Consider the following 27,943-nt stretch of genomic DNA (forward strand, 5'->3'; position numbering starts at 1 on the left):
TGATCCTTTATTTTTGTTCATGAAGCCTAACATCCGTTCCACGAGCGTTAAATTGCTGCCAACTGAAAAGAAGCCAGAATTTAACTTAAAAAAAACTGAGAGTTTGAGGAGTGGTGTCTTTCATGTCCTCAGGGTAATTTATAGGAAATTGTTTATAACCCCATAAATTTTCTTTTCCAGCTTCTGCTTTCTGTTACTTTTGGGTTTTTTTGCTCCTTCTCTCTGCTACTATCACTTTCTCACATCCCTGTTTTTCTTCCCTTTTAGCGTTTGCCCATATTAGACTGAAATATGTCCTTGTATTTTTTTTTGTTTTCTTTTACATATCAGAGACCTTTGTCTCTAATCACTGCATTCCAGGAAACAAGCTCCCCTCAAACCCAGAAATTAGGAACCCACTCAAAATTAATACATTATTAAAAATACACGTCAGCTGAAAAATAAACCCACCTTCAATCATTCAGTCAAATTAAGATTTACATGAAGCACAATAAAAGAACTTAAAAAAAAAAAAATCTTAGTCCAGACTGTCGCACAGGGATGTGAGTAATAGATGGAAGAGACAAAGGAGCATACAGTAACCGACAGGATATGCCAAAATGTGTGTGTGTGTGTGTGTGTATGCATCACAGATGGTTATACATACATACATACAAATGCACATACACAACCACACACACGCATACACACACCAGGGGGAGCTGTGCACTCATGGAGGGCTGAGTCAGTTGTGGGTAGTATTCTGTTAAGGCTTCAGCATGCCCGCACGTGTGTGTGTGTGTGTGTGTGTGTGTGTGTGTGTGTCTGTGTGTGTGTGTGTGTGTGTGTGTGAGAGAGTGTGTATATGTATGCCAGGATGCGCTGAATTGCATTTAGTTAGGTGGCTCCTCTGTCCAGTATAGAAGTTCTGGAACCAGGTTTGGCAGTCTTCACTCTTTGATCTGAACAACACAAACAAAAAGGGAAATTATCCATTTTCTTTATCGGTCTATATATAAATGTTTTTATACGCATTTACTTTTATTCCATTCAAAGATTCCCTGATCAAGTGCGACTGGATTTAAAACACATATACATAATGCTACATTACACTGCATTTTCAGAGTTTCATTACCGTCTTATGTTACAGTGACATGATATAGTCTATAGTAGTATGTTCATAGTACGTTTGTCACCTCAGTTACGACTCCAGCAGCGATGGTTGAGCCGACGTATCTGAGCATAAAGCGTCCCAGTTCTTTAAAGTCCTTATAGAGCTCTAACGCTACTGGTCTCTGCGTCTGAATCTCCACCACAGCATTCTGCCCTTTGCTCAAACATCTGCACAGAACAGGCACATCACATTTAAATCAGTCTCACACTTACATACGTTAAACCGTATGGCCATTAAAGTAGCTGGCCACATTTAACGGATGCCCAGAAAGACGCTGAGTGGCATTAAAAGGAGGGATATTTTTACATATGTTTTTAATTCACTGCCATAAATGAACTCAGTTTGACACTAAGACTGTACAGACTCCATTCACTCCCACTGTCCTTTCTCTCTCTGTCTCCCATTTTGCTTTGCTCTCCTTTACAACTGGAGCCCTTCAACTGAACCCCATTGTCTTTCATAAAAGAGATGGTATTTGACGGGCAATCACAGCACTGTCAGAAATAGTGATATCCAGTTATCACTAAGGTGACCTCGGGCTCCATCCCTCTGGATCCCAGAATGTTACAGTGACTATTAAACTATATTAAACTATTATTTATTAGACTGCTGTATGAGTAATTCAGTAGTTCACTGTGCTGAGCTAAACGTTGAGCTGTGCAAAGTCATTGTACTGTGGCTAGATCCTGATGGTGAAATAAGATTATGGTCCTGGCTAAGTTACATATATATATATATGTGTGTGTGTGTGTGTATGTGTGTGTGTATGTATATATGTATGAAAGTATGTATGTATACACAAACGTAAATATATATAAATATAGATAGATAGATAGATAGATAGATAGATAGATAGATAGATAGATAGATAGATAGATAGATAGTCAGTGAATATGTGTGTGTGTGCATGTGTATATGTGTATGTATATATATATATATATATACACACACACACACACACACACACACACATACATACATACATACATACATACACACACACACACACACACACACACACACACACTCAGCTGAAAACTGACTGTGGGCCATTAACTAGCTTAACTTGTTTAGTTATTTTAAAACTTCTAATAATCACACATGCACACCAACCATCCGACTCACTTTGGTTTCTTCTTTAAAACCTCTCCACTGCTCTTGTGCAAGACACTGATAAGTTTCCTAATGGTGGCAGGTTCGCTCACTGTTTGGTAGTGCAACAGGACCTGAAGAACATACTCAGTTTTAACAAACGCACATAATCATTACTGTATCTGTTAACATTCAACTCAATACACAGACGTGTTCACAAAGACACACATTCACACAGAATCTTCACAAAAAGGCTCTGACTTTAGGCCACTCACAGGAAAACCTTGTGTGATGGGAACCTCGATGTTAAAGAGCAATACCCTCGCTCGGAACCTGGTGCACACTCTGATTGGCTCCTTAGGATCACAGAAAACACAGCCGACGCTACAGAAGGAAGGTAAGGGAATGGTAAGAAAACAGAGGAAAGGAGAAAGTGAGAGAGAGGTGAGAAAAACATTCTGTTAAGATATTCCTCACAGTGTGAGAGCTTCAAAGTCCCCATTCTAATTATTAGGGGAGAATTTCTCTGATCTCTGATGTGACGTTACGTGGTTAACTTTGCTGATAATAATTTCAGTTGTCGTCGACCTAAAACTGAGGAGAGCGTCCATATAGCAGAGATTCGGGAATCTGACAGACATATTGTCTGAAGGCTGGTGTGTCTGGGGCACTCACTTGATCTTAATGATGTCCATTCCTGTGACGGTCAGACTAACATGATCACCTGCAGCTGCCCAGTCCAGCGCCTCATCATGCAGAGTGATTCCTATACAGAGAGATGGACAGAAAGAGGGACAGATCAAAAAAGAGAAAGAGAGACTCTGGCATTCGAAATCCCATTTAATGAATCAATACTACATTACATGCCAAAGGACCAGATTTCAAGTAAACTCCAAAAGAATAGGGGAAAAAAGCTTCAAATCAAATCCATCCAATCCATTAATCCGCCATTATCAACTGTACACAACACATTTTCCACTCTTCAAGTACAAATACTACCTGATATGCTTCTAGTCTACTTGTAGTTGGTTGGTTCTACTCTCAAACATACAGCTACCGCGTCTGGTAACAAGCCTACCGCAAAACAGCTCTCTCCTGAAATACAACTCTCTCTCACTTTCTAAACCGAAAACTTTGCCACACCTGATAGGAAATACAGTAAAATCTCAGTATCCCTTTTTAAAATGTGTATTTTGGTCCGAGAATAAACAAAGGGCATGAAATGCCCAAACCAAAAACAGAGATAGAGACAAAAATGTAAATCAGTTCAACAGGGTCTTGGTGTAACTTCTGAAAAATATTGCCAAAGTGCCTTTGGGAAATACTGGGATACATGTGTTCATAACAAACAATAGTAAGTGATCTGTACTAAAACACTGGTACCAAATTAAATGTGTTTGTTTTTTATATATACAACTATATTGTCCAAGTGTGTCTATATTAGTATACGATTGCTTTCTTTGGTATTTTTCCACATGAGAATGTGACCTCAAAGGACACAAGGCCCTGGAGCCAGACAGTCAGTTTATATAAATAAATCTAAATATCAGTACATTTTACTTTAACGTTCAAGTGACTATAAGGCAACTATACATGAGTAGCAGTTATTTTCACGCTCCTCTTCTATAAAACAGTATACCAATCTGAACTTGAACAGTAGGTATTTGAGTGGAAGAAATGTACACCTCAGTATCTAAACCATTTCAAATAACTGTTGCTTGAGCTTGTCATTTTAGCAGAAAAAGCACACAACTGCTGCAACAATCCACTACTCTGACCTTTTTCAGACCAATGTGAAGCTACTTTGACAGAAGGGAAAAAAAAGCTTCTGTTTAGAGAAGAGATTAGACGTACTACATTCACAGCAGTGTATTCATATGTTCTAAATTCACGTACAATATTTATGGTCCATGTGACATCACGTATTAACATTGTTATTTAAAATGTCTACGTGAGGTGAAAACCTAAATCCATGGTTCATCATTACACATCCTCCGCGAGCTGAACCGAGGACCACAGAACTGTGGTTTTCGGTTTCGGTACAAAACCGTTACACCCCTAGTCATTAGTAGTGATAGAGTGATAGACAGGCTTCAGAGAGAGGAGTGCTTTCAACAAAAAAAAAAAAAGAGGTTGCCAGAAGAGGGGGTTGTTGCACTGATGTAGTTTAGCCACTAAAGCAACCTGCAGGGCATCAGTTTTTTTGAAGATCCTGTAGTTTGTGTGTGTGTGTGTCTCACCTTTAACAGTACAGGTCTCATTAGGAGGCATGGCCAGCACTCGTTCTCCTGTCTGTATATACCCAGCCTCTATCTTACCCGTCACACAAAATCCAGAACCCTGATCTTAAAGACAGCAAAGACAGGGTTAAACACACACACACACCATTTGACCATACACTTTACCACACACAAAAAGTTCAATACAGAGGCACTGTAACGTGGCCAATGGAAGTTTGTTTTAGTTTAATGTGAAGTACGGTTGTGTGAAGTTTTTGGTTGGTTCTTGTTTTGGACAAACCTTTGAAGACATCTGAGACACAAAGCCTGAAAGGCTTCTCCACAGATCTCTGAGGAGGTTTAAACGCATCTGCGAGGAGAAGAAAAAACACACAGACCGACACACACACAGACACACAGACACACAGACACACACACACACACACACAGAGAGAGAGAGAGAGAGAGAGAGAGAGGAAGAGAAAGTGTCAGAGAAAGGAAAAAAGCAGCAGTCAGGATACGAGAAACCTCTCAGGGTTGCCTTGTCAGCGTGACAGAGCTGAGTCACAGTAAAACTGCTGAGCAAACCTCACACATCAGAGACCAATCAGATCACAGCTTGGCTCCCAACACTGCTTTCTCATCCTTTTCATAAAGGACACACACACACTTTCACATTTACACGCACACAACCACATTAACACACCTATCTGCTCCAGAAGGCAGGGTCCACTGTACCAGGCCGTGAGTTCAGGAACTTTACTTCTTTGGACTAGGTTCTCTCCAGACAGACCACTTGTGGGGATGTAATAGACATCAGAGTCCTGCGACAGTGTTTTAACCACACCTTAATTACATAAGTAGCCTGCACACATGTTAAACAGGCCTAAAATGATGGGTGTAACAACATCTCAAAAACAATGAAATGACACTCCATGCATACCAAGGGCCTTCAGAGAGGAGGAGTAAAATGAAGGATCAGAATAGCGTGTAGATGAACGATAGTACAGCAGTAATTTTGTCATTTCAAAAGCAAGATGCAATTCGTTTCTCCTCTGTCTTTTACCACTACGATGGAAAGTGACAACTTTGAATATGAATCAAACATTAATAAATTCAGAGAGAAACATGGTTCTCCAGAGAAACACAGGGAAGTTTTTTTTTTTTATAATGTCAGGCTATTTGTGAAAAAAGCAAAGTTATGGCCACAGGCACTGATTAAAACTTAGCTGTTTTCACTCTGGTTTTCTCAGTAATCTTAAATCCATAATGATCGATAAAATAAAAGGGCCGAACACAACGTGTCCTTCATGGTATCAAATGACTCATTCATCTGATAATTCCTCGTTTCACTACCAAGAGAGACAAACACTCACGTACATTTCTATTGTGGAAGAAATCCCTCAGCCTAGATGTTTAGAATAGCACATGCCGTTACCTTGAAACCTGCTTGCTTCAAAAAGTGACCAAGTTTGGAGACAATTTCCTGGTATCTTTCCTGTTGCCAATTCACCTGTTAACCTCAAGCATATGCATGCATGCACACGCACACGCACGCACACACATACACGCACGCACGCACACACGCACGCACACACATACACTCAAAGTGAGTTAAGTTCATTTTGTGAGAAAGTGGCAAAAAAAGAATTCTCAGGTGCGCCTAACATTTTGACTGACACTGTGTGGTGACTGTGATGGTGTTGATTACACACCTGGTCCATCTTGTTGATTGCCACGGCGAGTTGTGTCACTCCCAGAGATCTCACAAGTAAACCGTGTTCTCGAGTCTGTCCTCCTGCTTCAAATCCAGCCTCAAACTCTCCTCGACTGGCATCAACCACCAATACAGCAACATCAGCCTACAGAAAACACGCACCATTAACACTCGTCGACTGAGAATGCCCGGCCACTATGTTAATGTAAATAACAGCTACTCAGCTGCTTTAAGATTGCTGGTATACAGTGACAGAATTTTATAGACAAACATTTTACACACACACACACACACACACACATATATATATATATGTACACATACATATATATATATATATATATATATATATATATATATATATATATTGTGTGTGTGTGTGTGTGTATACACACATACACACAATATATATATATATATATTTATTTATGTATGTGTACACACACACACACACACACACACACACACACATATATATATATATATATATATATATATATAGTTTTGGGGGTTTTTTAAATTATTTTTATTATATATAGACAAAAAGTAACTTTTTTTTTTTAATATAGAAAAACAGTTCTGAAATTTATTTCCGTATTCTTTGGTTAACAATTTGTCAAATATCTATTTTCAACAGGCCATGGAATGATCTATATTAATATAAATATAAAATACTAACGAATAGGCAAATACAGGCTGTATTCAAAATTTCAGCGGCAGTTTCGAAATGAACTGGCATCATTTGATCAGTTTTTTCACTGTATGAAAACAGTCTTTTCACAAGGATCAGCTTGGTCTTTTTCAATTCTTTGACACTTTTTCGGAGTCTGAAACATTCAGAATTACTAATCTATCAGACAGAAATGGGGGTTACATCAGAGAGAAAGAAATACACCCCTAAAAAGCACCCAAACACACCCAACCGACCACATACACACATCCTACCACTACTATAACGCAGACACTTTCTCTTGACAAAACCCTTCTCTCACACAAGTCAGAAGGAAATGATTAGTAAATCTGGCTAACAGAACATGACTAATTTCACTCACAGGCAGCAGTCAAAAGCCAGATGTGCGCGCACGCACACACACACACACACACACACACACACACACACACACACATATAGATACTCATCTATAGAGTACTGCCGTCAGTGGCACCCAAATCTACACAGCTACAGACATTCTCAAACAGACGTTTTGGAAAAAAGATTCTGAAAAGTGTCTGCTTAAAAGTTACACCCCCACTTCACACATCTCAAGAACAGTGCAACTGGGGCAGACACCCACATAACACGCTGCTCGCTGCGAACAGTACTGGCAGCCAGGCCGTAAACTCCCAGTCGTGTGTGTGTGTGTGTGTGTTGCTATTGTACCTGTGCAGCTCCTGTTATCATGTTGGGGATGAAATCTTTATGACCTGGGGCATCCATTAGAGTGATAACTTTAGAGTTTGTCTCAAACTTGGTCATTCCAACATCCATTGTCACCCCTCTGAAAGACAGAAACATATCAACATACTTTACTGACACCCACGGCAACACACTGAAACAGGGAAAAACGCTCAGGGTGTGTTTGAGCGTGCATGTGTCAGTGTGTGCGTGTGTTTCACATACTCCTGAGAGGATATGACAAATGCATGTGTACTTGTGTGTATGAGGTATCAGTCTATGCATATATATGTGTGGGAAGGTTTAATGACACTCTGTGTTACTAAGCTGCATGTGTACATGCTATGTCTTTATATCCATGACAACAGCAATTTATGTGGACCTGACCTAGGGTGTTGTGTTTGACTGTGGATCCAAATAAAGCAGTAAAAGGTATTTGCGACTATGAGAGAGAAGAAAGGTGGGGGGAGTGTGTGTTTGAGTGTGTACTGGACTTACCTTTCCCTTTCTTCCCCTGTCTCATCAAGTACCCAGGCATAGGCGAACGACGCCTTCCCGGCTTTTTTGGCCTCTTGTTCGTATTTGTGCATAGTCCTCTTGTTTACATTCCCCAACAAATACAGCAGGTGACCCATCAGAGTGCTCTTACCAGCATCCACGTGACCTACACACACACACACGGCATAATTAATATTCATTTATCATGGTATAATCCAGCCGTTTTTTAACTTCAGTATTGGAGCCGTATAAGGCTGCACATTTTATCTCTATACCAACTTATCTACTGATTTATCTGATCTGATTTATCTTGTGCTGATTTATTTGATCTGATTTATCTTATCTGATCTGATTCATCTGATCTACTGATTTATCTGATCTGATTCATGTGATCTACTGATTTATCTGATCTGATTCATCTTATCTACTGATTTATCTGATCTGATTCATCTGATCTCCTGATTTATCTGATCTGATTCATCTTATCTACTGATTTATCTGATCTGATTTATCTTATCTACTGATTCATCTTATCTACTGATTTATCTGGTCTGATTTATCTTCGGCTGATTTATCTGATCTGATTCATCTTATCTACTGATTTATTTGATCTGATTTATCTTATCTGCTGATTTATCTGATATGATGTATCTTATCTGCTGATTTATCTGATCTGATTCATCCTCTGATTTCTGAGCCCATGTCATCTGGAAGTAGATGTTAGACAAAATTCATGAAAACAGATCAAATTTGCTCTCTGCTCAGTCTCTGGGGTTGGAGCTGAGGAACACGTGAATTGTGAAGGAAGAGAGAAGGTAACGGGAGAGGGGGGGTATTAGAGGAGAGAGATGAATGTGTGAGAAAGAAGAAGAAAATCAATTATCAGGTGTAACAGATATAAGAATACTTGCACAGACTGTGTGACTCTGACACATCTTGAGAGAGAGAGAGAGAGAGAGAGAGAGAGAGAGGAGAATACCTATGACCACTAGGTTGAGTAATGGTTTCCCTCCTTGTCTTTTCTCCAGTTCTGCATGGATGTTGAGCTGATGTTTGCTCTTGGAGGACGTGCGAGGGGGTGTGGGGACATGGGTGTCCTCTCCTGTGGACACTGGCTTGGTGGGTGTTTCACACGCTGATACACTGATGGCCTCTGGACTGGGAACTCTGCGCACTGCTGAGCTGACTACGCCATTCTCCTCCGTACTGGGCACCCAAAGGAAAAAAAACGGTTTCTCAGTATTTTACACATTATTTGTACATTCAACTTCTCATAAATGAGACGGGCTTTACATAGGTGTAAAACACTGCACAAAGTGCAGATCAATACAAGAAAAAAAAAAAACATTAAAAGATGAAAAATCTCAATGAGAAATGAAAGCAAGTGTGTGAATGTGTGCGTGTGTGTGTATGAGTGAGTGAGAGAGAGAGATACAGAGAGAGAGAGAAAGAAGCGTTCTCAATTCAAAACTACAATAAGTCATTATCAGAATGTGTCTATTGTGGATCATGTGTCTTTCTAGTCTATTACTGAAACATACCTTTTATGAGGATGTTATTTTGGGGCCTGTGTTATTATATGATTTGGAAAACAATTTTGGGTTTTCGAGTAAATCTGATGATCCTGATCACCGTTCAAATAAGTCTTACTTTAAACGTTGGATTTCGCAGAATAGCTCTACTGAGTAAATAAACTGAAAGATCCTCCTTATTAGCAATGCAAGAAGTCTGTTATTGAATCTTAAAGAAAGAGGAAAGGTAAAGCAATTATTAGAGTACACATAATGTAACTGTGTGTGTGTGTGTATATATGTGTGTGTGTGTACATATATATATATATATATATATTTATGCATGTAGCTCGTTGTCCTTAAATGGCTACAATAAAGGAGGTTGTGTGTTCACTCATTAAAGCCCACAGAAAACAAGTGAAATGAAAAATCTAAAGCCACACGTCATACAGTGAGAGAGGGCGTAATCCATCAGATACCCTTCTCAGAATCACGTCGCCTTGTAATATCAAACTACAATAAAGAGGGACTGGAGAGATAACGGCCCATAACAGGGTTATTCCAGGTCAGCTCAAAAATTTTGAACACTCAAAAATCTGGAGTGCTGATAAATTTCTGATCAAGGTTAAGACGGGCCTCGTGCATTCTTTTGCTTTCTGTTCACCGAATACATTTGATTGCCTGGAAAATCATCTCTTAACCTCGAGTCAAAATATCCCAACACAGTTCAGTATGATGCAGGGTCTTTTGAAACAAAAGTAAGTTATTATGAAGGAGCTGGATAGTTATTATGAAAGAGTTGGACAGTTATTATGTAAGAGTTGGACATTTATTATGTAAGAGTTGGACAGAATTTTGAAGCCAAAATATACATTAAACAGAAGAGATTAACTGAAAGAGAAACAGAGACAAGAGGCAGTGCTGCAGTTCAGACTGTCAAACCTAGAGCTCCAAGTTTTGTCCTCTCTCTGTTCATGTGTCCAGTAATCCAGTGACAACACACAAACACACACACACACACACACAGGTAGGTCTCATCAGTCAGGCCTCCAAGACCCTCCACACTTCACACGGGCAAGAACCAAGAAAAAGATCTACACGTTGTATACATTTTCACCTTAATCATTAAAGGAAAAAAAAACAATAAAATGTGTGTTTTTCCTTTTTTTTACTCTTTCCTGTCATCACTGCTGTTATACAGAACCTGAAAACACTCCAGTTCAGTGAAGACTATTTAATGTAATTATAATAATGCAACTGTAATTGTACTACTGCCATTTTTTTAGCTTTATTAAAACTCTCTCTAAACATTATGTGAACTCAGTACTGAATAATTACCAACAAACAACCAAAAAAGTTTCTTAATCCAAATTATTTACACCCCAATACCACATATACAAAAAAACAAAACAAAAAAAAAACACTCAAATCTGCATGCACCCTGTTTTCCACCTGCACATTCTACCACTCCTCTCCCCTGCTGTTCCCCCTGAGGGGGTGTGGTTGGTGGTTTAAGGCGTGGAGGTGATAGTCTGTGGCTTTGTGGGGGGGGGGGGGGGGGTGTAAAATGTGCAAGAGCACAAACGTGCTCACGTGTCAGATTAATCTAAGGCTACCAGCCATCACTGTGGTTTCACTGCTATCCCAGAGTGCACTGCAAACACACATACACACACTCACTCTGTCCAGGTTGTTTATGTGTGTGTGTGTGTGTGTGTGTGTGTGTGTGTGTGTGTGTGTGCGCGTGTGTGTGTGTGTGTGTGCGCGTGTGTGTGTGTGTGTGTGTGTGTGCAGGAAAGTTCTGGGCACGTGTGAGAAACAAAGACAAGTAAGATTTTACTTGAAGGGTTTTAAATGTAGGACAGTTAAAGGTTAAATTTACACCTATGGGTGTGAAAGTTTCTGGGTGATCCGTTGAGAATAAGAGCAAAACAATCTGATTGAAACAAGTGCAGGTAGTGTTCAGGTACTGTTCAGGTACAGGTACTTATCGCTAAAAAACAAAACATACAAAACAGCCCAGGAATAGCAATAGCTGAAATGTGTCAAATATTGATCACCATAGACTTTATAAAAGGCATCTTAATGGTAAATGATGCCAGGCCTGACGACATAAGATTGCTTTAGAGGACTTACCTGGGAACGTCAAAGCCCATTGTCTGCTTCTTGCCTGAAACAGTCATACGGGCAACTTTGGGTACGACTTCAGATTCTAGACGGCCCTCAGGAGTCTGTCGACCTCTCGCTGCGATATACAACAAAAAAACAAAGAAAAAAAAACTAGCTCTGTGGCCATAGGGATCCAGATAATACATTAAACACGGAGACAACACAATGTAACACAGTTACAAAAATGCTCTCCTCAACATTTGTACTTCTAAGTCTTAAGTCTTACAGACTATTCATTCCCTTCAGAAAGATTCATTGCTTAATACTGAGCAAAAACTAAGGAGATAAAGAGAGACAGAAATAGAGATATAGAGAAAGAGGGAGAGAGAGAGAGTTGGTGCTGAAGACGGAACAAGAAACTGAGCAAATTAGTGGAACGAAGAAAGAAAGTAAGATGCTTGACTTTATCACCTTCAGCTATACCTGAAACTATGAAATAAAAGTTTAGAGATAACCACCATAAATTCTGACACAAAGACAAAAATACACTACAAGGTTCATCAGGACCTTGCATGTAAGTACAGTATAGTACCAAAAATGACCAAATATAGTACCTCCCCTGATTGGGTTGTACAAAACACAACAGATGTTTCACAAGTAAAACAGATCCTGCGACAGATAACTCTCGATTCAGATTCTTGTTATCTAGAACCCGATTTTTTGAAACAAGCTGTTACCGTGGAAATGTGACGTCAAAAATAGCCCAAGTGGGGTTTTTTCCCCCTGGGGGTCAGTAGTTGACCTCTGAGAGCGAGTAACAATGACTTCGCTCAGCTCTCTCTAAGCATGTCCTGTGTTGACTGAACACTTCTCGTGAATTACATTTTACCTTTTGGTGCATATCAATCAAATTCTTTCATTTATGATGTAGGCTTGACATTTTCACATGCATTACAGGCCGTTTGATTCACATCTGAAGTCAGTCTCTTGAATCGATCTGCTAATTTGTGGATCACACATCCCTTCGTACAGGTTACATACTTAAGGACCTGTCCAAGCACAAAGACTGCTTGGCTAAATGCAAAAACATATTGGGTTTGCATACAGCTTCTCCAGCTTCATGAGAGCATGACCAACTTGCTCTTCAAATCATTTAACCCTTCACATGCTGACTGTTCTGAGTCCCCCATGTGAATACAGCTCTTTCAGAAAGCGTCTGAGAAGTCGTGGGTCCGAAAATAAGAACGACAGAAAGTTGGTTTCTCTCTCAGGTAGGCAGGCTTTCTCTGTGCCTGGACGCCGTGTCATTCCACTACTGTCGTTTCAATTCTGAGACCCACACACAGTCATCTCACGCTGAGCTCAACACGTTCTGGCCAGGAAAGGGTTAAACTCCGTCACAGACAGTTACATACTGACTGTGCAGAAATAGCATAGTGACACTGCATTCTTCAAATGAAATGAAAAAAAAATGTACACCTCAGACAGAACCAAAAGGTAGGGCTAGGACACAAACAGATAGATTCGTTGAGTTCATTTCTCAGTGTGAGAACTGCTAAGAGGAAATCCCCTTTGCCAAATTTTGAATTCTTGAAAACTTTTTTTTTTGGTTTCTAAAAGACTGAATCACCAATGCCAATTAGCCAATAACATCAGTTGCCCGCAGTAGTGTGGAAAAAATGATTTGTCAATGTCTTCCAACAAAAAGGTGTGAAACAACTTAGTGCACTTAAAAACAAATTGTCCACTGCATGTTTCAATAAAAAGCAGACCTATACTATGGTCCCTGAACATGTGATTTCATTCTTTATTCATTCACTGTTTATAAAAAGGCTATTTTTGTGGTTAAAAAAAAAAAAAAAAACTCGTTAAACCAGCATTTGCGGTGACTACAAAATAGGTTTCATGTTGCACATACCAAGCACCCACTGAGGTTAAGTGTCTAACTCCAGGGAATAGTAAGAGTGCTTTAAGTCAGGACTCTATAATGTACTTTGGAGGAGCCTTATCTAAATCAAATCTAAGACAGTCAAATGAGAACAGGATACAGTTTACTGTTGTCGAAACAGATCCGTCTACACTCACACACACCCAAAACACATTGAACTAGACAACAACAGAGAGGGCAAGGAGAATACCTCTCTCTCTCTCTCTCTCTCTCTCTCACTCACTCACTCACATGATATTCAGAGTGGGGAGTCCCTGTGACGGGATTCCCAGTAAGATCTGGTCTTACACACACACAAACACCCGAGAATGGTTTTATCTCTCTTACAAACACAACCAAACAGGCCCACCACAGAGGCAGGAAATGGTATGGGTAAAAAAAAATCCAGCTCGCTCACAGTGCGATGCAAACACACACAAAGAATGCCAAAAAGATATCCAAAACGAGAGCCAAAGAAAAGTTCAGCTCTACTACAAATGAAACAGCAACTGACTGTATTCACCGAATAGTGTCAAAGATGACCCAGTCCTACTAAGGGGAAAAGAAAGAGTGAAACCTTATGATGGCTGAGATAGCACAGGTCTATCTGAGCTGTTTTAAGCTCCAGCCCATGAAGGTCTGCAATCAACTGCTCTCCCTCTTTGGTGTGAGTGTTCAAATCCAAAGCCTAGCTGGCAACTACACGTAACTGCCAACCTAAAGAAGAGACTGAACAGATGTGATCTCTGAGTTTATAAATCAATTTACATCCCATCATGTTTATGTCATGTGTAAAAATGCGTAACAAGCCCTGTTACCATGGCTACGGGGAAGCAGAGGAAGAGATCTCAATGACTTTGACAGAGGGGTCACTTGGAGACAGAGGGGTCACTTGGAGACACAGGGCAGACTACTCAGTACCGAAAACCGCTCAGTCTGCTGCTGTTTCCTGAGGAACAGTGGATTAGGTGATGCTGGCATAGAGGTCCAAGGAAAAGACATCGTCAGCTTCGGTCATGATTATCTACGGTCAAACATGTGTATTACTACCTGTGGTCTGTGAGAGGCATCGCTGAAAAGTGTCCATTGCAAACCCCACAGTGTGGTTTCTAGTACACAAAAGATGAACGTTTCCAAGGAAACCCAAGAAAGGAACAGTCAAAGGCCTACTGAACACTCATATGGCCAGATGAGTCATCCTTCGCTCTATTCTTAACAAGTGCATGAGTGCATGTTTGGTGCACACCAAAGAATGCGACTGGTGTGAACGCTTGTTTTCCATACTGAAGGGTTACGGTGGCTCTGCTGTGGTCAGAAGTGAATTTTCCTGGCACGGTTTATGGGGACTTCTTACAGCGTAAGGCAAATGCCAATAACTACATAAGCATTCTGAAAAATTACCTTCACGGTTAACATTTTTATCCTGACCGGATTGGTCCTTCTTGAAGATGACAAGGTTATTGAATGGCTTATGCATATGAAAACATCGTAAACCATGTCATTCACCGACCAACTCAACCCAACTGAACACTAAGGGAGGATTCTGGAGTGGCAATGTAGGTCGTTTTCTCCCAAAAGCAACAAAACACCACATGGCGACATCTCTCCTAAAAAATGGTGTCAAATCCTTATTTTTGAATAGTATACTAGACTATACTAAAACAACTATGAAAGTATAAAACTGCATTCTAAAATAACAGCTGAAAAGCAGAACCATTTAGTATTGAAGGAGATTTGTTCAAAATATAAAGTATTTAAAAACTACTGTCCCTTAACAATTGACATTCTGTTTAGTGAGTGGTGACAGACACATATAGACGGACAGACAGAGTAAACTAGTCAACCCTTGTTCACATGTGCAAGACACACATTCCCTTCAGGACATGTACAATCTACTGTTCCAAGGAAAGCAGACCGAAGTCTATTCAAACACAACTGAAATGATGATTCAACTCTGAACAATTACATTTACACACTCTAAACTCTTGGGGCTATTAAAAAAACACACAACTGAGAGAAAAAAGAAAACAGAAGTACACGCTCATTTTGTTGCTAGGAAAACAAACCAACATTCTGTTAGGTGCCAAAGATTTAGCCTTGCCACCAGCTTTAAAGTTAGGTTTACAGCCATCTGCCTAAATGAGCTAATGTAGAAAAGAAAAGGAAAAATACAACAGAACAGGCATTTCTACAGTCTTTAATGAGCACAGGAAAGATGATGACTTCAATGGTACTTTGTTTCTAAACTCATTCATTAGGGAGCTAATTGATGCTGAAAGAGAGAAGCAGCTTAAAAGATGTAAATATGCATATACATTTAATTTCCTGGGCAGAGTACTAGAACACTTTAAAATTACACTTCAATGAAATGTAAGGGTTCTGTATGCAAAATATTATAAAAAAAAAAAAAGATACAAGGATTTCAGTTCAGAGATTGAGGTGAAAACATAAAAATGGTAATTTATTTTACTTTTTTTTTTCCGTGCATTAAAACAATGAAATTGAGGAACACGTTGACATATCCAGCTGACAGGTCTGTTAAAACACCATCAACCACAAATCCGAGACGCTTTTTCTTTTTTTTTCCCTGCTCAATGATCTAAACCTCATCTAATACTATGTAATAGGACCACACTGATCATAGCCTCAGTTTGGAGCTGCAATAAGCACAAAATGGACACCCATATTATTCCAACTGAGTCTGTGCAAAAGAAAAAGTGCAAACTGATGTGTGTTTGAAAGCCCGTGTCAAAGACCCAATAATTTAGTCCTGAAGGTGGCACTAATGTGACAGATTCTACGACCCCAGCACTTTATTTCTTTTTTCTCCCACTTTTTTTGAAAGAGGATTGTTAAGGAGGGGGAAAAAAACAACTCTTCTTTTAAACAACAACAGGCTGTGTGAACTAATCGACAATCCATCCCATCTGTCCATCATCCTTTTGTTTCATACATCTCAATTATTCATGACTCACCGCATCATTATGGCAACAGGACTGAGGGAAATCCCCATACAGTGACTTCTGCACTCCGAACTCATTCAGTCACTCTCAAAACACACTCTCACACATGGACCAAGAGCACTGATCTTACACAAACGCCAGTTCACACGTACGTAGAGGGATTTCTTTTTGGGAAGGTGCACTTTTCCCTTTGCCTGCACCATACTCGAGAAAATGCAATTTACCTTTTAAATTGAAAGTCTAACATTAAATTTATTCCAAGAAACCTTGTCTAATCTGTTGTGCCTTTACGCTTCATATGGCAACTGACGACGATGCTCTGGAAGTGAGTGTGAACTTTCAAGGCCCTGAATCACACACCTGTGATACCACTACACTTACACTCATTGGCATCAATAACCCTGGCTTCTCTGAGAGCTAATTGCCAAACCAAATAAGCAGAGAAATGCCAAACATGGAAATACAGAGATGAAACACAGACCGCCTGAGATAAAAACCTAGTTGAGGGGACAACACCCTATTTATGACTTCAGTCAATTAGTCGCTATACAACTCGGCAATGAGTCAAAAAAGTAGTACACACAACGATAACGTAGTAAACTTCAGTGGTATTAGCTGGTAGAGTAGACTATAAACCCCAATCTGCTGGCCTGTTTACAGATGAAGGGCCAAAAACCGTTCTTTTTTTTCTGATCAATTTATGGAACTGTGCAACTCAAGGCTGCAAAAAGATGAGAAGTCGACATTTAAGTGAAACCCACAAAGAGCTGGTAAAAAAAAAAAAGAGAGAGAGTGAGTGAAGAAAGAAAACAGTAAGAAGACGGCCAGCTGAGACCGAATCACTTTTTCCAACGTAGGTGGTGAGAGAGAGAGAGAGAGAGAGAGAAAAAAAGACAAAGAAAGAGAAAGAGAAAAAATAAGAAAGAAGAAAATAGGGTGGTCAGATGGAATAAAGATATGGTGAGTGGAAGAGCAACAGTGGGCTACATAAGATTTAGAGGGAGGAGAAATTGTGTCAGCATGCATTTCCACAGTACCTCATCCCCTGCCTCTCTTACATGTATTTTGTCATATCACATATGCATATGTGTGTGTGTGTGACCTTCCAGAGGCACTGTAACTAAGTTACAAGAACGCCACAGCTCCCCAACCATGATGCTCCTGTTCCCGTTTAAGTAACACAGAATACAGAGCACGCACTATGTAGTCTGATTACTCTTAAAGTAACTCACTGATCATCATAAATGATGTCTGGAAATTAAGAGCTCCATTTCAGAAATGAAACATACATTTAGAAAAAGAAGAGAAGATTTAACCATTATTATACAAATGGCCCATGGGCTGGATTTCAATTTGTTATCAGTAGGTTGTTATAGACTATTAACTGGTGCATACAGGAATGTTCATCTTACATTAATAATAGTCATCAAGAGCTTGAGAGGACAATAAATGATAACCATGGAAAAAGCCTTAAGCTTCCACAATCATGTATGGGTGAAAAATCAAAATGCAAATCAAACCATTATCCCACTACTCAACTGTCCCTAGATAAACAAATAACTAAAACGGGGGGGGGGGGGGGGGGGGGGGGGGTCTGGAGTTATGCTTTAAATTTGCCCTAATGTATATGACAGCAGATCTACAGTCTTTTTGACTCTTGTGAAGACTGGGGCCAGTGTTCTGATGTTACATGGATGCTCTGCATGATGGATTCTTCTGCATTGGCTGGAATACTTTTCATCAGGTCAGAATGGATGGAACAAACTTACGACTGATTTAGCTGCTATCTTAAGTCATAGCAAGCAAAATGTACTTTGACATTCTTGGTTATTACATCACAAGGTTAGTTTAGTTGTAAGCTGGTCACGTTACCAAGCTAAACAAAGCCAGCTGTAATCTTTCAAGCTAGCTCTAAAACTACTTTCTGAATGAATTCTTAAGTCTTTTCAAAAATATTTCAGTTGAATTTATAGCTGACACACAAGAAATTCAAGCTTTTTCAGTGCTTTACTCTGGCAGCTTGACTGAGTGAAAATGCACCATCACCAAGCCACCAAAGCAATCTCATGTTGGCCAGCCACCTCTTGGTTCTTATTCAACAGTCAGGCTCGAAACTGGACCAGGAACTGTACATGTGGAGGATGTCTGCATGAGATGGTACACTGGTGCATTAGATTGAATGCACTGGATACACTTTGAAAGCCCACCAAAAAACACTTCTGAAATTGCCCACAGTTAGCACAGTTAGCAAAATGACATTCAAATTTTAAAATGATTCACCACCAAACCGTCATCTGTATTCATCAATTAATATATGTAGTGAGAATGAGTGAGTGGAGATAATTATTTCTTTCTTTTTGAGTGCACGTTTGAACAAATCCACTGACTGACTGCATATATGAGTGCCAAGACAAGTGTCACCCACTAAATGTTTTTTAAATGTGGAATATTAAACTGTTTTTGTTTGTTGACAAAAAAGGTCCTCACAGCTTGTGGTCAGCTATCTTCTTAAAACAATCTGTACTGAAACAACAACTTGTATCATATCCAACCACACATACCACCATACCAGTCTCTGCTTACGCCACTGCATCATAACACATAGGGTGGTGCTCGACTCGGCCCTATGCTGGAAATACCCCCAAGACCTAACCTTTGACACATGGACACTCTTGATTCCTCAAAGCACACAGCCGAAGATCCATTAGAATGAGTACAAACGCAGCTTGAATCTTAGGCTATGGCTACATGATCTACTTGCTCCCAAGTCGATTCTCAGTACTCAGTACCCTGCATGTCTTTTACTGTCCTGCCGCTTGATGTTAGTGGGGCACATTTTACAAATCATCAAACTAATTTCCTCTTCACATGACACCAGAAGAACGTTCACCTTCATTTAGAAGTGCACTTTAGGAAAACTGCTGCTCTGGAAATTTTCGATTCGGATCCTAAGATGAAGTATTAGTAAGTATTACCAAGGCACATTACAGGTCAGTCGAACCAATTTGGTTCTGTGCTGCATACAGCTGGATTGCCATGCAGACTCTTAAATTACAAGCTTTAATCTCTCCTCAAAAATTCAAGCGTAAAGCACCTGGGGTGCTGAAGTGTGAATAATGAATGCGCTGCTACAGATCTGATTCTCGTTTTTATCCTCTCATAATTGTTCTTTAATGGCTTTATGGATATGTCTGCTCCATTGCACCCTGCAGCGGGCATCTTGGTCAGGTCACTATTGCAAGTGAGAATTGTTTTTTCACTGATTTGACAAGAGGCAAATTTACTATAGTAAAGTAATGTATTACAGTATAGCAATTTACTATAGTAAATAAACTGCAGTAAATTTTCTAGAACGAGCTGGTCAAACAGCAGTTTTAAATCCTGCTGAAAATCCCTGGCAAGAGCTGGATACATGTTTGGATCAACAGAGAACTTGGCAACGAAAATGGACAGATGTCACACTTCCAAGACATGCACTGCTGGCAGAAACACATTAAAAATTTCACATAGACATAACTGTTTTTCAGGGCCCGTGGAAGTGAACATTTTCTCTGCTTGCTGTGGCTTCTCAAAAATAAAGTGACTGAAGTGTTTGATTAAAGGGAGTGACCAAAACAGCTCACACATTTTTCTGTTTTACAATGCAAGACGACCAACCTTCATGGGTTTGAGGACCACAGCTGCATTACAATTCTGGAAACTTCTAAGCATTGTGTCCCCCATTAATTTGCAAGTAAAATGTTCACATTGTTTGCACATTGTGTTTTATAGACTTTTTGTGTTGAAAAAAAAAACATTTCGAAGAAGAAAAAAAAAAAAGAAAAAGGAAAAAAAAAAAGCAAAGAAAATGAAAACTGAAAATCAAACTCGGCAGAACTGTTGTTAGTTCAGACAAGCTTGTGAGACATTGTTTAATGAAAGTTAAACGAATTTTACAGTTGAATAATCAGTGCTATTGGTTATACAGTTCATCACCATCATCATAAAAACCTCTCATTTCCTGCTTTCAAAGGGCTGTGTTGAAACTTCAACATTCGTAAAACACTACAGGCTCTCTCGACTGCACATTTAAGAAAATTAGCCAAATGTAAAACAATGATACACCCTTTCTCGCAAACACACAAACAAGGTCTGCTGCATGCACGTACTCACCGAAAAAACGATATATCTATATTTACCACACACACCAAAGTGTTGCCGCACACCCCCTGCCCATACACACCCATCCAGCCACACACATACAAATATGAATCTCAGTGGTAAACATTCAAAGGAAATCTTTATTTGGTAAATACAAAACCCTTAGAGTCACACCCAAAATCAATCACAACAGCTATCCTCTGTACATCAGTGCATTAAAAGAACTTAAAAGAAAAGAGTCTATACGTCGAATATTGCGACGTATCAGAATGACATATCTTTGTTCATAAAATGTGCCTTTCAATTGACTGTCCATCACAGAATACTGAGGGTGCCTGTGAACGCGTAGGTTTGTGACTGAAGGAAAGTCTATGCTATGGGAAAAACTCCAGGTGTCCCTGGTACAAATGCTGCCACTCTTTCCTCTCTGTCTCTTTCCCTCTCTCTCTCTGTGGTAAACCAGAGCTTCTCTCCATTTCAAAGCGTTGCAGAACAGCTGTAGGCTGTAACCTCTTTCTTTCTTTCTTTTCTCTCTTTCTTTCTTTCTTTCTCTTTAAGCAGGGAAATTCTATATTTACAACGCAAAAAAGTTCATAAAAAGCCACTGGCTGCATACAAAAATATAGATTTAATCATTATAAAAAAAAAAAAAAAGTAAGGGAATTGGTAAACCTCCATACGTAAGAGGGAAAAAAAGACCTTAATAAAAATCATCATATCAAAATGTTGTTAAAAGTAACGTGGGTCAGACAGGATCCCATCATTACCAGACAAAAAGACCTCTGGGGTTTTCAGAACTACTCAATTACGAAACGCTTTAAGGGTGCGGAGTCCGGGATTCAAAGATTATTTTATGAGCACCGTATCAGGATTATAGGCTAGGTGAGTCAGGTGGTCAAAAGAACTATTCAAGCGGGATTAATGATCAGTTGGTCAACGTTGGAGGTATTCTGGTTGATCTAAATGTTCTGGTAAAGATGTCATATGCTGCCAATTAGTTAGGGTAATTTGGGGTATAAGAGATCAGCATTATCTGACCAAACCTTTGGAGGCGTAGTTAAATGAAACAGTGTTTAAGTGATAAAAATGCAGCACCGTGGGTGGGGCATAAGACTCTCCTCCGATCTATTCTCGTGTGAAGGCCTTTTTCTGATTGGCTCTGACTACGTCATCTGGCGATGGCGTGTTGAAGGGAAACGGACTGATGTGATGCAGGGGTAGACCCTGTTCTTGCGCCTTCACTTTTTCCACCTGTCTGCTGTACAGGAAGGCCTTATGCCTCACCCCAGGACGGGAGCTCTGACCGCTCTTCACCCGCAAGCACAGCGTCAGGGCAAACACGGACGGCTTAGCAAACACGCACCAGTCGTTTCCATGGTGACGAGAAACCATCCCATGAGGGGAAGAGGTACACGAGAGGTTGTCCTGGACACCCGAGCAATCGCTGGCTGATGGTTGAGCCTTAAGTTCTCTTGTAAGATCAACAGAACCCAGTGGGAGGGGCTTAAAACCCTGAAGCGGAGGTTCGTTCTTAAAAGAGCGAGAATTGACTTTCCCCACGTCCACAGCGGACAAGCTGTCTGAAAGCGTTTGTTCGGTTACAGTTTGGTGTTTAGAAATGAGGTCAGACAGAGATGGTGCCTCCGGAAACCGTGAAGGAGCAGCAGGAGCACCGGATGGGCGGAGAGACTGAGAAGCCAATGTGCCCAGGCTGGCTGCATCATTTGTGTGTTTTACATTGTTCAAGTCACTTGTGCTTGGTAGACTGTGTGTGTGTGAAGTGTTTATTTGCTGCAGTGCTGGCAGAGAGCTATACAGAGTGGGGCTACTGCTCTGATGCTCCTGAATCAAATCAGCCAATGAGGGACTTACTGCATAACTGCCTGTCCCAGCATTAGCTCTACTGGATCCTGCCACTTCCACTGGCTGACTGGTCTGTAGCACCAAACTCAAACTGCCTAATGGAACAGGCTTTGGTGCCTGTGGTGTGTCTTGCAGAGATAAACCACCGAGAGCACAGGACAGGAGAGAAGAGCCAGGCCCTAGGGAGGCCAGGCCGCCCAGAGAAGAGACGCCGGTGGCCAGAGGGGCACTAGGACCCAGCAAGTTACTCGAACCAAGGTTACCCATGGAGAGACTGGTATTGAGGGGGGCATTCGGGCCCAGAGAGAGACTGTTCATAAGAGAGCCATGAGGACTTTTCTGCTCATGCTCGGAGACAAGCTGAGCCAGGGTGCTCTGCCTCACTGGCCTTGACTCCTCAGCTTTAGCACTCATACATGAATTGGGGTACAGACTCTGTTGATCCAGAGTGGTCTTTAACAGGGGGCCCTGAGGTGATTTTGGTTCTGACTGGGCTAAAAGATCACTAAGATTATAAAACTGGGTGGACACACATGCTGAAGGTGTTTTTTTTTCAGTGCGTGTGTGTGTAGCAGGGGATACGGCTCCTTACCTTGCAAAAGCCAATGAGAATCAGAGCAGGTGAGAGTGAGGAGGAGAAGGAGGAGGTGTGTTGGGGAGGATGGTCACATGGTGAGCGTAGGAGTGCAGAGGTCAGACATGGGGGAGAAAACAGGCATTACGTTAAAACACACGACCACGTTACTGGATTGATATATACACACGCACAAAAGGTTAACCGATGCAAAAGATATGAATTTATCTGTTCCAGATAAGCTATTTAAAATGCATCACAGTTTCCATCTGGTTTACATGACATGGCCTAGAAAAAATAACCTCAGCATTTTCAGATATCTGGCTGACATTACATATACTTTCTTTTTGCTTTTAACTATCACTCTCATTCCCAGCAACTTTTGAATTTTCTGTTCTTGAGGAGGAACACATCTGGAGCAATGTGGGGGGGGCTAAGGGCCTTCATTAAGAGTGCATTGGTAGAGAACTTTGGAGAACCTTAAACATCCTCTTCTCCAAACACAGTATTTTTCCCCTGTGACATTAAGGAATCAAATCCATAACTCCCAGACAACTAAGCCATTTCTCTCTACCCCTTAGACAACCGTTTCCTAATTAGATTTTGGTCAAAATAAAACAAAAGTACAGAGTGCTGTGTCGTGCATTTCCGCTAAACTGAGAGCTCTGAGCAAATGTTTCAGTATTAACATCACCCACACACTGAGTACACAGCAAAAGTAAACCTCACTCTTCAGTGCATCAACTCTGCTCTACTTAAAATTTAATTATAAGGCTTCACAAAGTTAAGTTTTAAACCAGACAAATTTCTTTTCAAATCATTACAATGAAAAGTAGTTTTTATAAAAGGCAGGGAAACATTATACCTTCCCTGGTGCTTACAGATGCCTGTTCAGACAGAGTTGTATAAGAGGTCTTTCTAATGAAAACTGAGAGCATGTATTCCCCCCTCAAGTGGTCTGGAAAAACCCTGATGTTTTGGACGGTCCACTGAGACTACATGAATAGCCAGGTGTTGCGCTGACACACACTGGGCATCACATTAGACGTGAGCAGGTCACGACGATGACCGAAGATTCATTCAGAATGGGGAGGGACACTTGTAAGAGTGTGCGTGCGTGTGTGCGTGTATGTGTATGTGTATGTGTATGTGCGCGCATGCGCATCTCTCTGGTAGCAGATAAACAGGCTCTGGTTTGGTTTTGGGTGGAGGTGTTTGTGTGTGAATATACCTTTTTCTGGTGCTGGTGGTTGTGGAGGTGCAGCAGGCTGCGGGTTGACTTTAGGCTGAGGGGGCTTTGTCTGAGCGCTCTCCTCTGACAATATGGAATCAAGAGCACGGTGTGGATCGTAGTCGTATTTCAGAGCAGCTTGCGTCAGAGTGGAATCTGGAAGCACATCTCCCAACACAGCCCTCATCTGATCCAAACATGAGTACAGCCTTCCTGTAATAACACCCAGAGAAACACCAGCATTACACAGCATCATTTGCTCCACACTTGTTAACAACTGTCCAGTGAGAATATATACACATGCACACCAAGAAGACAGATACACATCTGTATATGCAAAACTCACATACAATCTCACACTATGCTCGTTCACAAAGGCAAACGCAAATTGAAAACTTTTTTTTAAGTTTATAAAGTCTGACACCCAATAAAATACAAGCCGAGCGCTGTTATCCAGCATACAAACTTGAGAAAATCTTTCTTCCCATCAGATGTTTTTTTTTTCCTCCCAAGACACAAAGTAGTAGAAATCATGGCACGGTGGTGTGACAGAACACATACATTAATACCAACCAGTTTTACAAGGGGCAAAGGCTCGTACAAGTTGTGGAACTGCACACAGTTTGTGATACAATTTTCTCTGTGTCTATAACACAGACTGAATACATGAAGTCCTAAGTGTAGCAAGTGAAAATTTCAGTTTCTTTCACAGCCTGTGACACAAGTGATCAGGGTCTTTAATCATCACAATGACAACTTCATATGCCAATAAGAAATAAATAAATAAATACAATACTTTATAATACTATAATATATTAATATTTATAAAATAATAATGTTAATACATAATAAACATTCAGTTGAAGTCTAAATCCCATTATACAGACTGCCCACTGATTTCCAGTCATCACATGCTCTGACACCATTTTTTTATGGTACAGTTAAGCCTGTCTTCTACACCCTACCAAACCCCAGTGATTCTCAACTCCAGTCCTGGGGGCCCACTGTCCTCCCCGTCTTTGTTTTAACTCAGGACTGACGCACCTGATTCCACTGACCAATTAATAATCAAACCCTTGATTAGCTCAATTGACTGTGACAATGAAGAGTTAAAACAAAGATGTGCAGAACAGTGGGCCCCCAGGACTGGAGCCGAGAATCACTGCCTTAGAACACTCACAAACACATACAGAAACCAACAAACAAACATGCAAACACACACAAACACACCACATCTTGTATAACATCTATAGAACTGTATTGTCAAGATATCAAATGATTGAGTTAACGTCGTCAAATAACCAGTCCTGGTAAAATGACGGATTTTAATTTTTATAAATTTGTTCATGTCACTGATGTTCTAAGTCAGAGTCACTTATAATTGTGGTTAACTGCCTTGCTCAGTGGCATGCTGTCAGTTAACTGTTATGCTTCGAGTTTGAGCTCGCAATCCTATGGTTAGCAGGCCAATATGCCATAATTTCTGTTCTCTGTATTCGTCTCAGGATCTAGTGAAGAAGCCTTTGAATGAATGTGTTAACCTTCTGCTGGTGGGTCTGATAGACAAGTGTGTGTACCTTGTTCTAATGGGTCCAATGTGTGTGTGATGGTAGGTGAAGTTGGCATCTCCTCCTCTTCCTCATGTTCTTGCTCCTCTAGAGTCTCTACCTGCCGCTGCCTGGAGTCCTGACGCGAGTAGATGAACTGGGCCGCTACGGAAACATGGAAAAATCCATCAATCACAACACCAAAACAAAATCCCTTTAGACAATCATATTCAATCTAATAATTTCAATAAAAACGCAGCTTAGAAGTAGAGGTATTAAGTTAGTTTGGAGTCAAAATTGGATTTTCTTAAACAGAGACCCAACACTCCTTGTTCTTTTAAGCTTTCTGTCTATGTGGACACCCAGTTTCATGAACTTATCAGACCTGTGTTTTACAGTCCTTCTCCTGGAGCCCCACGGTCCTCACATCTTAGGTCTTTCATTGCTCCAACACACCTGATTCAGCTAAGCAAGGCTTTGATAACTACCTAAGCTGAATCAGGTGTGTTCTCTTTAGTAAGCTTCCTTGCTTTTGGACACACTTTCCTCTCACGACAAATATGACAGAACAACCATCCAATAGTAAGGGACATCGCTACATACAGCTGTGACCATTGTCATCTGATGAAATGTCGTTTCTAACTAAACTTGGTAAACAATGAAAAGGAACAGCTCTGTACCCTGGAAGCTCACGTGTGAATAAGAGGGATACTGAAGGTAGATCAAACTTATGGCCAAACAAAGAGCACTGAAATATTTCAAATGCTACATAACTGTCATTAGAAAACACATCCACACGTAGACCTCATGTATAAACATGTGTGAACTCTCTAGATGGGTTCTGACCTCAGCAGGGATGCAATGCATCTTCAGTTCCAAATTGGGACTAAAATGCCTCCTTCATTACTGATATTTAAATACTGAGCGAAGAATACACAATTGTCTTACAAGGAAATAAAAATTTAAGGTTTGAAAGTTACAACTAATTTCAAGCACCCATAACGGGTCAACTCTCTGTCTTAATGGCGCAATGGAATGGAACTAATTATAAATTGTTTTGTTTTTGTTTTGGGTTTTTTTTTTAAATGTTCACATGTTCAAACGTACAAACTCGCTTTACTTCAGAGTGAGTTTGGCAGCTCATTTAAAAATGGTGTCTTTGTCTTGGTGTAACATTTTAAATGATGATGTCATGTTTAGAGGAAAAACAAACCCGTAGCAGGAGAGATGCAGTAATCATCATCCACTGACTGCCCGTACATATCGTCATCCTCAAAATCTGTATGAAGAAAGCAGATTATCAAGGTATTGCAAAAACACAACACGTCACCAGTGAAGCAGGCTTTATCATTATGTCGGACATAAATTCGCTTAGTCGGCTACCCTACGTTGCTTTCAATATGCAACAGCCGAATTAACATACGGGTTACATGGAAATATTCAGTACGTTATCCCGACCATTAAAGGACTCTGCCCTTTAAACAAATGACAATAAACATATTAATGTTAGATTTTGCTCGTTAAGTTTGGTTCGAGTGCAAGCGACACCTGTTTGTTCTTGCTGCTACATTTTCAACATAGAGAGTGTCAGTAATCTAGTTGGTAACATGTACAGAATTCGTCCTCATGTTTTGATGCATTAAATTACAGCTTTTAACGTTTTTGTATCCAAAGGTGCACTGGTATATCCCAAAGAGGGACACCACAGCATTCCTACAGTCTTGTGATACATATGTTGTAGCTAGCCGGCTAACTACTCCTGCTCCTAGGCCCACTTAAAAAATGTAGGCGAGCAGGCTGTTTAGAGAGTCTACCTTCATCGTAGTTATAACCGCGGACATTTCTGTGACGAGACATGTTGACTTTGATGTTTTCTTTTGCCTTAACAGAAGTGGTTACGTCAGTGAGCCAGATCGTAGTCTGAAGTTGAGGCGTGCAGCTCACTGTACGACCGCCATGTTTACTTGCCGTCAACTCTGTGACCGTGCGCAAGCGCAGTGCTA

At 40.4% G+C, this 27,943-nt stretch overlaps 1 protein-coding gene across 1 annotated transcript; it reads right to left on the minus strand.

The window, feature by feature from the left end:
- On the minus strand, positions 1-27,904 carry hbs1l (HBS1-like translational GTPase). The gene is made up of 18 exons (XM_030785972.1): positions 27,755-27,904; positions 27,154-27,219; positions 25,971-26,105; positions 24,394-24,606; positions 11,723-11,831; positions 9,055-9,281; positions 8,076-8,241; positions 7,563-7,680; positions 6,180-6,326; positions 5,903-5,977; positions 5,171-5,288; positions 4,766-4,834; positions 4,486-4,590; positions 2,921-3,011; positions 2,521-2,629; positions 2,279-2,379; positions 1,176-1,320; positions 1-941 (listed from the first exon to the last, which is right to left on the minus strand). The coding sequence occupies exons 1-18, from the start codon at positions 27,795-27,797 to the stop codon at positions 930-932; spliced, it is 2,049 nt and encodes a 682-aa protein (XP_030641832.1). The 5' UTR covers positions 27,798-27,904; the 3' UTR covers positions 1-929.
- Positions 27,905-27,943: the final 39 nt, after the last annotated feature.

Source organism: Chanos chanos, chromosome 10, assembly GCF_902362185.1.
Source record: "Chanos chanos chromosome 10, fChaCha1.1, whole genome shotgun sequence".
NCBI classification, from domain to species: Eukaryota; Metazoa; Chordata; class Actinopteri; order Gonorynchiformes; family Chanidae; genus Chanos; species Chanos chanos.